The sequence below is a fragment of the Manacus vitellinus genome, unplaced genomic scaffold, assembly GCF_001715985.3.
Source record: "Manacus vitellinus isolate BGI_N305 unplaced genomic scaffold, ASM171598v3 scaffold_8_pilon, whole genome shotgun sequence".
NCBI lineage: Eukaryota > Metazoa > Chordata > Aves > Passeriformes > Pipridae > Manacus > Manacus vitellinus.
The window spans coordinates 24003894-24017978 of record NW_021940864.1 but is presented as its reverse complement, the minus strand read 5'-3'; the positions used below and the strand labels follow the sequence as shown (position 1 = coordinate 24017978).

Sequence of the window (14085 nt, the reverse complement as noted above, 5' to 3'; positions counted from 1 at the left end):
GCACGAACTAATTATAATGGGAGTGATTATTTCCCACGTCATTGACTGTTTTTGTACCAGTCGCCTTGTCCATGAAGCAAGGTATATACCCTGGCAAAGAACACTTCAGTCTCTCAGCTGTGACACCTGGGCTTTACCGGCTTTCAGATAATCACTGACTAGTCAGAGGAAGTGTCCAAATTCTGACGAAAGCCTCTAGGTAGTTTGTGGGTGTGACCCCATTTGACGCAAAAAGTTGTGTTCTGGGCACAGTGCCCACACACGACCTGTTGTGATGCTATTTATATTTTTCAATAACTATTCGATTCTTAGCAAGTTCTTGAAATAGCATCAGTTCTTTCTGTGGAAGATATGTTTCATTTGTTCCAGAAGATAGAAATTTGAAGAATAATTTCTATTTACTTCACCTGTTGATGAAGTGGGCAGGGTGGTAATGCTGCTTGACACTTGCAGGTGGAACAGCTAAAATGACGATTATCAAGGCTGTTCAACTGTGTGTAAGACTACTATTAGAGCTCATCATATCTAATGGTTGGACATGTATTCTGTTCATACAACTTATTTGCATTTAATCTTTAACTGGATCCCTTTACGCTGGATCCATTATGTTTGTTAAATAATTTCAGCACCTGAACTTCTGGTGATCTGTTTCCCTTTACATTCTTGAAAACAAGGACTTTTTTTTTAAACAATGCCAAGATAGGTTTGATTTCATACATCTAGGGTTGCCTTTCAGTAGAAATCACTCAGGTGTTGCAAACATAACCCCACTGCACGGTGATAACCTAAGTTCCATTATCTTTCTCAAAGAACCTCTTTATTTCTCAGTGATATGCAATTTTAACTCCTTTGAGCTGTGCAGCATTTTTCACATCATCACTGTTAGAAATTTACTGTAGGACAAACAGATCACTGTTACTCTCAAAGTCTGTCTCCTATTGGCCTCATAAGCCACCAGCGTGTCTGTAACAAATGTGGATAGAGCTTTCCCAAATCTTTGTTCACAAAGCCTAGCCATGATGATGACTCTCAAAGTGGTTAAATCTGATTCTTTACCTATTTTTCTTATATAGTTGTACAGCTTGAGATTCTTCTTCGCACTGCTATTGTTCCTGTCATCTGGATTCTGAAATTTCAGGTGGCATACCTTGGGCGTTATTTGATGGTTTCAAAAAGCAGCGTTCTTAAACTGCCTGTAATGCTTGACATTATCTGGGCCCAGGCTGACACGTGGCAACAGGTTGTCACCACCCATGCTGGACACCAGAAGAATCATTTTACAGCCTTACTCAGTTTGAGGGATGGGTGTATAAGTTCTCAAAGAGCAATTGATTATTTCAGTGCCTTTGTTGCAAAGGGAAATCCCTCAGAAGACAGGGAGCCCAAGTGTTCAGTAAACTGTGTCTTGTGGCCAAAGGGCAGAAAGCTGGACCAAAAAATCTGATTAAGACCTGACTGATCTTAGAACCCAACAGAGTGACTTTGATAAAATAACAAAGATTCTATAATGCAGCTTTTTCTAAATAGTGTAGACCTTGTATAATGAAAGTCTGTAACGCTGTGTGTAGTAATGAGTTAAGAGGGTGGTGTTTTTACAGCTGGGGTTATTAGGTTACTGTGTTAACTTTCACACAGTTGAGATCATTCCAAAAGAACCTTAAAAACTTTAGGAGATAATAACATTTCTAATAAAAAGTTATTCTCAAGGGAGTAGAGGTATTTTGTAAAGGAAAGAAAATGGTGTGCTATAGTATTCATATTAATAACTAAAAATTTACAGGCATAATGTGAATGTACAATGGGCCTTCTACTACACCGCTGCCAAGAGCAGGGTGTGATGCCTTTCTGTTACTTTCTAGTTTTCTCCCAGCAGAATTAAATGGAGAAGACCATGTAGAGCCCACTTCTTTTTTTCTAGCATTTTTCTGGTTCCTCAAATAGAGAACATTTAACTTATTTTTTATGCTGAGTTTTCTGCCTCTTCAGTAAAGAGCACTGGCTCGCTGTTGGGCCAGAGACAGTATAAGAGGAGGGGCAGACCTTCCCTTTTAGGTACAGTCATCTTGTAAATCTGCCCTAAAAAATTGTGGAAATTGTGTTCTGTATTCCACTGTGTTACTGAGTACGGTATCCTATGTAATTTCAGAGAACAAAGATGCAAATTGTAAGAGGAACTGATGAAAATATAGGACTTCTACAAATAAACTTTTATGTTGTGGCTGCTTTATGCGACTCCAAAAATAAAGCAGGAGAGATGCGAAGGCAAAGTCATCTTAGGAAAAATGGGCATGTGGCCCAGTTACCATCTCTCCAAGTTAGCTGTGACACTGAACCAGCCAAGAGTTACACTCTAAATAGTAATCTATAATTGCAAAGTTTTTTGCTTAGGCTTTTTATTTTTATTAGGTAGTTGTTTCTAAGTCTTCTGAACATAAAATGTTCATTTAAGGGTGGAGAATCTGGCAGAAGGAACTGGGAAATGCTTGGGAGTCTTTCACACATGAGGGTTTCTATACCTTAGGCAAGTGCTGGTTTAGGAACTCATGACAATGAATACTGCAGCTCCAGAGAACACTTTTCCAGAGAACACTTTTCTCTTAAAGGTGGTAATTTGGTAAAACTGTGTTGAAAAACCACCTAGTTCTCATATAATGCAAAGCAACAATGAAGTCCAAGAAACCAAATTAAAAGGATTCATTATTTTGAAATATCTGAGCATTACACTCATCTTGGGACTTTTTGAGGCCTAGCTAATGAACAGCCTGGTGTTGCTCATTGTTGCATGTAATATCCTAACAGCACAGGTAGTAATTGATAGGATCCTTTTAGTCTCAAAATTGCCATATAGTATGTTACCTAGCATGGTAGCATGCCTGTGTTTGGCAGCCAATGAAGAAGAATAGCTGCGTGTCAGAATGATAAGTAAATTCCAGGATGGAAAAAAAACCAAAAAAACACTTACAAGCAAATTCACTGTTTCAGTATTTTTCAGCAGTTGGCTGAAGTGCTATCTCAGAAGAGGTACATGATGTACAATTTTAGATTTTTAACTGTCAATAGAAACTAAGTAAAAGTTGATATACTTTTGCACAGGAAAGTTTTCTTTAAATGGTCATAATCTTTGTGTTTTCACTAACTTGTCTAATTGTCTGTTTTGTCAGTTAACTGTTTCACATAAGTTTATAATTTTTTTTAAGACCTAAAGAATTGGTGTAATTCCTTCTTCTTTGACTTTCTAAGACCATTTTCTGATTGAGATATCACAAAGCGAAGCTGTTTTTTGAATTTATAGCCAGTAACTTCATGTTCCTGTAAACATTACTAGAACTGGACTGTCAGCTTTAGATGACAGACTTATGGCAACTTTTTCATACAGTTGTAGTTTGTTTTCTTTAATTTATGCTGCTTAATGCTTCTACCAGCTGGAGTTATTTTCCATGTCTTTCAGGCAATTCTGTTGTTTTGGATGGTTGGTTCCTTTGCTAAACTCTCCATTAGCTCCCAGAGTATTTTCTATGGCATTTCCGAGTTCATGAATGAGGTAACTTTGGTGCTTTCATTTAAAGGAGTACTCTTTATAAGCAGTCTTGTGCAGTGTCTGAAAAAACATCTCTTGTTCAGGCAATGCTAACCCGGTTCAATGCCTTCTCTGTTTTTTTTTCTGTTTTCACTTCAGCGGCAAATTATTCTTACACTGATTTTTATTTTAATTCTTTTTTTAGAGTATTTTTGTTTCCCCCCAAGCTGATTACTACTTTGGAGATAACAGCTACCTCTTCATGTTGTATTTTACTTCAGAGTTTCCTGACTTTATCTTCTGTCTTCTTTTTTTTTTTTTTTTGACAAGTTGAGTGTATCTTTACTGTACCTCCAATGTAAAAAAATGTTGTTCAGTAGTAGGATTGACATTCCTATATTAAAAAAAATCTGCCATTTATATTTATACAAAGATACTTCTATGGAAAAAGGATACCTATATTATATTTTCAGGGCATAATACTTAGATTTTGTAGTTACAATGAGTACAGAAAATAACCGTAGTTATCAATGTTTCTTTTAGGGCAGAGAAGTATCTTTATTCATCATGTAGAATATGTCATGTTGTTTTTGAAGATTAATTAATGTTTCAGTCATGGCTCTATTGGTTTTGTCTAAAGCATTATGCTTAACTGAACTTAATCTAGTCCAGAGTTGCATTCAAGTTTAGATGAATTGAGGAGTAGGAATATCTTTGTACCCGGAATAATAGGCCTTGATCTTGGATTAGGATTGCTGGTTGCTTCTGTCTCTGAAATAATAAGCAGTAATATATTTCTTTCTATATATTACTAAGGTGTTAGATAAGTTGTCTGCCTGTCCATTGTGGCACGTACTGCCTGGGATTCATATATGATAGTTGACAACTTGATAGCATTTTTATGGAGCAATTGGTTTTGGGGTTTTTTTTAATGTATTGAGTTTGATCCCTCAGATTTGGGTGCTAGCTTGCCATTTTTCATAATTGTCTCAGATCCTTTAAACACTGAAAACCAAAGAGTTTTAAAGAAACAAGTGGGTTTTTTTAAGTTTTGACCCACATGAGTCCAATTTCTATTATATCCTCAGCTGTTCCTATAGAAAATAGCACATCAATGATGTTTTATCATAGAACAGGAATACATGTTTGGATTTCATTTGTAGAGTCTTGTTAAGATGTAGAAAAGAAAGATGCTGATTGATTTTGATATGTGAATCGTAGGACTGCATGTGAGCAGTTTTCTGCAGTATGTTTTTACTGAGGTCCTATTTCTGTAAAACGTAGTTTTACAGGAGTAGCCTAAATGAAAAAGTTAAGTTGACTGTGGGAGCACATAAAAATTAATTACTTCTAAATTAATTAAAAATTATCATATTGTCTTTAAGCAAAGGTTCTTTGGTGTCCAGTAGTTTTCATCCACAGAGGTTTTTTCAATTTCTTTCATATTTGAAAAGAATGTTTTTACATTGGCAGAAACAACAAACATAACCTTTCCACTCAATGATGCATCCCTTACTTTGGAAAAAAAAGTGCTTTAATGTACTTCTTCCCTTTTACACATCCAGTTCCAGTCTTCTTTGTTGTATGTAAAACCACACCATCATGAACTCCTAACTCCCAGTTTCTCAGTGGCGAGTGGTTTGCTTATGGCAGCAACATTTGTGATTTGGAAATAGGCAAGCTTTTAAGACATTTAAGCAAATACTTGATAAAGCTTTCAAGAATGTGGTGACATTATTCCAGAGGCAGGAAAGAGTAGTCAAAAAAAAAAAAATAGACATCAGTGTCCCATTGATAATGGTTTTAATGTGTTTCACTGTTACTGACTGCCCTGTATATTTTATGGGAGAAGAGTACATAGTGTAAGAAGATCTATGTTATCTTTGTGGATCAAGTACTACCTTTGAGTTCAAAAGCTTTGATATTACAAAGACAAAGAGAAGTTTGGGAAAAACCAATATATATGGGTTTGTTTAGTTTTGATGGGTTTGATATATATGGGTTTGATTTGTATTGTTGTTTGTCACTGGCTGTGGAGCAAATATTGATACTCAGGTTCTCTGACAGACATCTACAGTGAATAGGGAAATGAAGGAACTTTATTGCTATCAGATAACACACCACAAAATATGACATTGAACATTTCTTGGCAACAACTAGTTGCAACATAGTTTGCTAAATATCTAAGCCATTGCATCAGTGAGATACTTCTGGCATTTCTCAATTAGCCCTCCCACCCTCATAGCATCTTGGAATGCTTAAGAAAGGATGAATAGCGCAAATATGCCAAAGGAGAAATATTTGACCTAAACCCCTCTTTTTTGAGTCATTGCCTTGTGAACTGTGTTGGGGGTTTGTTACACTAAATTATGACTGTTTGAAATGTGCCTTTTATGTCTTCTTTTGCATTAAATTTATTAAAGGATGAAGTACCCGAAAATCAACTGACATGATGTCAGCCACAAGATTACTGGACTTTAAAAATAAATGCTGAGAGAAGATTAATAGGTAAAAAATTGGTCAGGTTTTTATTAAAAATTTGCATTGCTAAAAGGAGAGTGATGGTTAGCATACTGGACTGAGAACCATGTTCTTAAATATAATGCTTTTTGGGGGGTTATTTATATTTTATAAGCTGTTGGTAAGTTACAACCAAGCAGAGAAGAAGACCGAAAAAGTAGAGAGAATCATTAGAGTGGGCAAAAAAATCAATTTCCAAGCTTCAGTCAGGATGATGTGAACTTGATAGATAAAGTGAAGGCAGAAATACATATCTAGCTTTTGTTTTCTGACTTGAACTGCTATTTACCTTTCCCTTTGGAAGAAAGGAGCTATTAATATTTGTAACCAGCAACATATGTTATACTCTGAGGCATGTCTTCTGAATTCTATCTAACAAATAGATAGAATAACAAATGAACTGTGCTTATTTGTTTAAACTTTTTTTTGCCAGTGACAAAAATATATTTTCAGTTACTTATGCATCATATCAATTTAGAAATTACAAGCATGTAAAAACAAGTTAAGGATGTGTGTTGCAAAGGTTACCAATTTTCTAGATGTAGCAGTTGCTCCAGTAGAAGATGTTACCTTATAAACTTGGCTCACAAGAATTAAATTCCTGTTCTGTGGGCACTTATATCTAAATGTTTCATGTATGATAGTCTTAGGGGAGAATAGCCCTCCAAAGAATTTAGGGCTAAATGAAGAAAATGGCTATGATTTTATGTTTCTGAAAGTCAAGTGAGGTTTTGAGAGTGTGGGTTTTTGTTTTGTTTTAAATTAGTAACAGTTAACTATTAATGGAACTTTTCTGATTTAGTGTAGTTTTGCCTGGTAGTCGTACGTGACTGTGACATTACTTAGGAGAAATGTAAAAGAAACATGTCTTCCTGTATTCCTGATAAAGTGACTGTGAATTTTGTTGGAGGACTGTCTCGCCAAGTGTGTACCCTCCGTGACTGATGTACAGGTCATTTTCTTGGTTCACTTGGTACTACAGCAGATCCTGCTTTGCTGAACATTGCATGAAGCCATACTACTTAGGTTACTACTCTGTCTTTTCTAGTTAGTATAATACATTGCTTAAAGGGAAGTGAAATGAAATACTCATCTTCCAACTACACAGGCAGTTGAAAGAAAGAAGTAATAAGTGAGCTGTCTGAGGTCCTGTGGTGTGAACTATACATATGATTATCTAAAACCAAGCCCGCATTTTGTGACTTCCAGTTTGATTGTCATCTCTCAGCTACAGATCTCTCAAATCTATTTTCTGGCACATTGGAAATGTTAAGCTGTATCAGAGGGATATGGCATTTATGATTGGCAAATTTTTGGGTTTTTGTGAAGTCAGCTTAAAAAAGAAATATAAGAAAAAAATATACTGAACATTAGAAAAGACCACTACTGTCAGTAAGTCAGTTCTTGAAAATATTTGTATTTATCTGGAAAGAAGTTTTCTGTTGTGTCTTGGGGTTTTTTCCTAGAATAGTGTTGTTATTTATTTTTCCCACTTGTTCAGAAGTCATCAGTCTTTACTAAGTAACTGTTTTATGTTGGCTCAGTTTGCTGAATTATTATTTTGTATACTTAGGTATTTGTTTTGTTGTGTGATACATTGCTTTGTAATGTGTGGTGGCATCATTAGAAAGCAAAAATATTGTTCCTGGTTCTGACTCCTCCATGTTGTATAAAATATAGCATGAGCTTTAGGTTCATTGAAAAGTACAAAAAGTGTGTATGTTAGGAAATGTTTTAGGGTTGGGTATATTATTATTTGTGCTGCTGCAGAATCCTAATGTGTTGAGGGGCTAAGATGCTATTTATAGCTGTGTCTTTGAATATTTAGTAAATATTTAGCAAGTATTTTGTAAATATAGCAGTTGTTTTGGCTGTTTGAATTAGGAAATTGCTTTCAATGTCTGAGTTTAGGTCAAGTAGTCAAGCTAGACACATGCTGAAAGCTTTTAGTTCTCTCATGTTTTTTCCAATTAAAATATCAGTCAGTAAATACTTTCTTTTATGTTGCTTATTGTGGCTAATGATGTGATTACTTTTTTTTTTTATTTTCAGAACGTGCTACTGAAAGCATCCATCAACTGAAATATGCCTTGGCAAAGGGTGAGGATGACATTGGATTTGACCAGTCCTCTGTGGACGAGGGCACTGATGATGCAGATGGGGAAAATGATGACTGTGGGAATGCGGCCAGGCAGGAACTGCAGCACAGTCATGCAGGTAAGATTACCCTGAAAGCAAATGATTTAATAATTTTTAGAAATTAAACTAATTTATTTGAAAAAAGTAATTATGTTTTGTTATAATGGTGGGGGTTTTTTTGTCTCTTCCTAGTTAATCAACTTAAAATTTTGCTGCAACATCAAGAGAGAATGGAAATTGAAGTCTCTCCATCAAGAAGGAAGTCATCATTCTGTGTATGTTTCTTCTGCTTTCCTTTGTGTTGTTTGAATGAATGGCATACATGTTGAGAACACTTTTATAGCATACAGGGAGAAAAAGAAGCATTGAATCGTTTTTATGTTCTTAAATACAGGAGATTGAGGATGCTATGGCCAGACCTTTGTATGCTTATGACCACAGTGAAAGAAAAAGGAATCTATAATACAGGGTTAGACTTTTCTCCTTTTTTGTTGATCATGCAGTGTGGGTTATTCGTCCTTTTTGTTTTGGAAACAGTTGGGATAAACAATGTAGAAAAATTTCTGTAAAAGCAGCCTCTGTTTTCCTTTGACTGTACCTCAAGGATTCTCAATGGCCTTCTTATGCTGCAACTATGCTTTTTCTTTAAAGGATTAGAAGTGTTCATGTAAGAAATGCAGTGCTTTCTGTGTAATTTTGTTTATACCCTTACAAGGGCTTCTAGGTTCTGCTTTCTTGCAGCAGAACTACACAGAAGTATGTGGAGTGCACAATTTAGTTACAGAGCAGCTGCTAGTCAATAGCATCTCTATGGGAAAATAATTCAAAGATGTTACAGTTTTATCTTTTGACGGCCTTCACTGGCTACTGTTGGTTTATACTAGGCAAGACAAGCAGCTCTTTGCTGTCAAAGTTGAGGTAACAGCAGAATAATCTAAAGGCTGTGTTCCTGCTGTGTTGCTGTCAGCCTGTGTAAAGAGCCTAGCCCTACTGTCTTGACCCTGAGAAATGTGATTTAAAGTTAACTTCTCTGAATGTTCTAAAATTCATGAGTTTAATATGGTTGTCCTGACAGGTGTTTTGCCTCATAATGGCATAGGAAAGAGTTAGTGTTTTGTAGCTCAAGGGAATGTTGGTTGGTTGACCTTGGCATGATGTGAATCAGTATCCGTTTGTATTTAGCCTGGGAGGGGAGGGAAACAATCTTTTATTCCACCTTTGGTCAAGTTTTCTACTTGTATTGGGAAGTTTTAGTAGAGTGGAAAATTCAGAAAACGGAATACTTTTATTTAAGGAACATGGGCTAGTGCTTTCAGGGAGTGGGTTAAAGAATGGATGAATAAACAGAGGAAAAAATGGGAATATACTGTATTGGTAGGGCATTGTCTTATTTCTTCCTCTTGAAGTTTCCAGTAAGAGGCATTCTGTGAAGTGGTATCCTTATTCTCCTTTGCAGCTGTTCTCTACCTGCTTGCTAGGTTGGATGTGAAAGTGTTCTGAAGACAGACGAAGTGTAAAGTTCAAAAAAATGTGAAAGTGCGAAAGCGTGCACACACCAAAAAAATCCCAAACCCTTATAAAATACGAGCTTCTCTGGTGATTTACTGGACACTACAGAAATGCTTCTTGTATAAGAAGAACCCAGTTCCCCACAGTTCAAGGAAAGCAAACTTAGATTATCAATAACCTTAACATTTTGCTTTGAGTTACACTGAAATACCTGATGGCTACTGAATACTGTATGATTGCATGATCTGTAGCTAACTATAATATTTCACAGAAAGTATACTGTTTAGTAACCTTTACCACACTTCATACATATAAATTACATTGTCTTAATAAAATTCCCTTTTCTTTCTCATTGATAAGAGTTGCAATAGACATCAAATGAGTTCATCTTTTTGTTGATTACATCCAAACAGTTGGGTGGAAATTTTCCTTTTGCTCTACATTTTTCCACCTGAGGTCAAGGACCAGCACAGTTGCTTTGTACAACAAATGTAGTTCTGCAGGCTGAGTTTTGGTTAACCTAGCTGTTCCTGAAGCTGCTGTTATAGCTGGAGTTTCTGTGATGGATTCCTTTTGTTTCTTGCCAGTTTACAGGGTGGCAGAGTTTCTCTAATTCTGTGGATTAGATGTTTGAAATTTGGGGCATTCGGGAAAAGTACAAGGTGGGCCAAATTATTTTTGATGTTGGCAAAACTTTGTCACTGTGTAGAATGCTGGCTTTTAAAGCTGCTAAACATTTATATTTTATAAATCCTTTTTAATATTAAGTATGCAAATGTGAACAGGATTTCTGAGACTCAGGCATAAATGTTTGGTAATTCATACTGATCATATGTGTCTTTCAGTTCTGATTTTAATGTTCAGCCTAATTTAAATATATGCCTCCCCTGACCATTGTTCTTTTATCCTATAATATGTTACATTATCAGAACATTAATTAAAAAATCCCGAATAATTTCAAATCAATTCATAACAATTACCTTGTAAAAAAGGTTAAAAAAAAAGTCACAAAGAGATGCTCTCTTTATACTGGGAAAATATACTACATGTTATTTTCTTTTTAGTGAAACCATTTCTTACCAGTATTGTTTACAGTACACTGATGTTTCTCAGGTTAAACATTAGCACTGGTTTTCAGTGAAAAATAATTTGTAGAAAAATGTTTCCCAGCACTGCTGTGGTGTAATCTTTTCAGGGAGGCAGCTGGAGGTGTCAGCTGCAAGGTGTTCATTCCACTTTCAGAGAAGAGGGAGGGATGAATAGAAGCCAGAGAAGTAGAAAGATGAGTGACAAGTATTATCAGGGCTATATTATATATACTTTAACAAGTGTGGTTCGTTTCTTTTAAAATTTATGAAGTAGTTAATATTAACAGACTTTAAATCAAGGTGAATTCTGAGTTAATGGAACATGGGACTTACATGCACTGAGCCGGGTGGAATACGTTGCAAATTTGGAGTTCCTTCTCTAAATGTTTTTCCAAATGGTTCTAGATATACTCCATTTCTCTCCCCAATCATAGTTCCAGATACCTCATGAGTTCCTGAAAATGAGTTCTATGATCTTCAAGTTTTTAATTATATTTAAGAATATGGAATATTTTTGGACAAAAAGATATGTTTCTGACCTGAGATCACAGATGTTAGGATTGTATCAGTTTCAAACGAGGTAGGGATTGGCATAAAGATGCTTGTTTTCATCCAGAATCATGAATTAATGCTAGAAATGTACCTGTTGTTCCTCTGAGAGGATTCCATTAACAGCTCTGTGTGCATTTTGAATCCATACCAGAAAAGTGTACATTGTATTCTTTATGCAAGCAATGTCTTATTGCAATAAATGGAAAACTGGAAAATAACACATACTATTCTTTATTTCCTTCAGAAACCCCCAGAAGCTGTACCTGGAGAATCACCAGCCCTTTCTGATCTCATTCCTATAATCAATGATCAATCACAGTACATTAACCATTTGGAAACAGAAGTGAAGTTTTGCAAGGTATCAGACAACATATTTGACCTATTAAAACCCTGATCCCCCAAATATGAATAACTGCTTTAAAAGCAGCTTAACTTTGACTTTAGATTGCCTGTTGTAATGACCCAAACTGAACCAAATGCAATTCGGTAGATCCCTTACCATGTGTCTTAGTGTCTGGTGTTTAAGGGTATTTAGGGCATTTTTATGTCCTAATACAAATACAAATAAGCTTTTTTTTTTTTTTTAAGCAGTTACATGGGAATTCAAGCTGCAAAAATACCATCTATGTTTTGAATATTCTTACTTCCTCTAAAAGGGTTAAAATAGTTGAGAATGTTAATCTAGACTTTGGGTCTCAAGATGTATTCCAATGTCGATAGCTGTCTCAAGGAGCCTTTTACATGCTGACCCTTTATACTATAGGAGGAGTTGTCTGGGATGAAAGATCGAGTACAAGCAGTTGTACTTGAAAATGAGGAACTCCATCAGAAACTGAAATTCTTAACTGCAGAATACACATTGAGAGAACAAACTCTTCTAGATGCCTCGGTAGGTTTTTATTTTTTGTCCTTTTAATCAGTGCTCAGGCACCTGACCTGATTCTTTTTATGGAAGGATATACAAATGGTTGTCTGCAAACTGAATTTTAGTCAAAATTTAATGAGAATTTGCAAACATGGATTTCCTTGGGTAACATCATTATCATAGGTTGCTAACCTAATTGACTTGTTTATTGGTTCTTATATTCTACTGAAATTTGTAAGATTCAATACTTGCATAAGTAGCATTTGTTTAAAAAAACAGCCTACATAATTATAACTGAAGTGTTAATATTTTTGTTTTAGGCAGATACTCAGAACTCCTGGCCTGGAGGTGGTAAAGACTTTAGCATGCGTCAGCCTGTCCCCTCATCACCAGCACGTAACAAAGATCAGGCTTTTGTTACAGCAGCTGCTGAAGGCATAGAAAAATGGCCTATAGAACTGGTTGGTATAAACTTTCTTTGCAGAGTCCTACCTTTGCAAAAACTTTCAGTCCTTTCTTGTTGCTGCAGTTCTGATGATTAATTTTGTAACAGACACAGGAGGAGTTTTGGTTGACTGAACCTTAATCTGAGTTCAAATTTTATGCTCTTAAACCTCATCTTCTCATTATGCCCTAATTAATATTATGCAGTTAGATACAGATGGCAGGTTGTATCTGCAGATGTTGACTTTCCACAGGTAAGTCTTGTTTAAAGATGATGGCTCCACTGTACTTTGGAGATTCTTAGCAGTAAGTCAATGCCCAAGCAGGTGGGAACTAGCTGATGTAATTTATGTAGCCCTCTACACAAGCTCTTTTGTGATGAGTTGTTCTGCTCCTGGAGCAGCACAGGCTCAGTGAGGTACAAAAGTAGCTTCATGCAGTCTGCTTTCCCTAAGCTGAATTACAAGTTTTTTGCTTTTAGACATACAGAGGTATCCTAGTGATTTAGAGATAATGTTGTCTCTATCCTATATTTTTAGTTTGGCAAGATATTAATTTTTCTTTTGCCCTGGAGTAGTAGGGTAGCATTGCTATCTTTGGGGAAAAAAGCTTGGTTAACTGAAAAGTTTTGATATTTTTTATCCGTGTGCATATGTGCACTCTGAAATGTATAGGGTACTGTAATACTTCAATTATATGTATTTATTAATTTTTTTCACTGAAAAATACAGTTTTCTTATTTTCGTGCTAGTATTTTAGAGCTCAGTGATCCCTAATGCCTGCAGTTGTTTGAAAGCTAAGTTTTACAGTAACTGCATTTTTCTTCATCTGCCACATTTAAAGCAAGAGAATCGTGTTGATTGTGACTTCTTTTTAAGAGTCATAGTGAGCTAAAATTGTAGTGCTTTATCTGGTTTGTTATCAACACTGCATTTAACATGAGTGTGGTTGATTCATATACCTTGTTCTTCACCAGGTAATAAAAGTAACTCGCTCTATTATACACTGTATTATAAATAAATAGCCTGTCTACTTCCAGTTCTTCAGAATTCCTCTTTAATATCTGCTAACTTATGGGAAAGCAAAAGCAAACTCAGGATACGATCATCAACTTGTGTAAATCATTGTAGAGGGCTACAGTTGGAGCTGCAACAGTTTACCATATGAGGTTCTGGCAAGATACACAGAAATAAGAAAATGGGAAGGTTGTTCATTTTGTAGACGTTCAGAAGTGTGAAATATTTAGGTTTCTCTGCCACTAGTATTTCAACAAGTTTATTTCCTCGGGGGGAAACAATGAATGTGGCTGAAGTCTAGGTTTATTTGTAAAGACTATTATGAAAAAAGCAGAAGACACTTCTTTTCTCCCATCTTTTCTACAGGAGAATCTAAAACTTCTTTATCAAGAAAAAGTCAATATCCTTGATGATCAAATACAGTCTTTAAGGTAA

General features: G+C 35.7%; 1 protein-coding gene across 1 annotated transcript; it reads left to right on the top strand.

Moving 5' to 3' along the window:
• Positions 1-3448: 3448 nt before the first annotated feature.
• On the top strand, positions 3449-14085 carry LOC112841350 (serologically defined colon cancer antigen 8 homolog). Its single transcript, XM_025896379.1, has 7 exons — positions 3449-3541; positions 8090-8254; positions 8369-8451; positions 11570-11683; positions 12089-12214; positions 12511-12651; positions 14017-14085. The coding sequence occupies exons 3-7, from the start codon at positions 8407-8409 to the stop codon at positions 14083-14085; spliced, it is 495 nt and encodes a 164-aa protein (XP_025752164.1). The 5' UTR covers positions 3449-3541; positions 8090-8254; positions 8369-8406.

What these genes read in the sequence shown, in the direction of transcription:
- LOC112841350 (XM_025896379.1), top strand. Translation starts at nt 8,407, where the DNA reads ATGGAAATTGAAGTCTCTCCATCAAGAAGGAAGTCATCATTCTGT. An exon ending in AAACTCTTCTAGATGCCTCG is followed by an intron (nt 12,215 to 12,510) that starts GTAGGTTTTTAT and finishes TTTTTGTTTTAG; the next exon opens with GCAGATACTCAGAACTCCTG. An exon ending in AAAAATGGCCTATAGAACTG is followed by an intron (nt 12,652 to 14,016) that starts GTTGGTATAAAC and finishes TCTTTTCTACAG; the next exon opens with GAGAATCTAAAACTTCTTTA.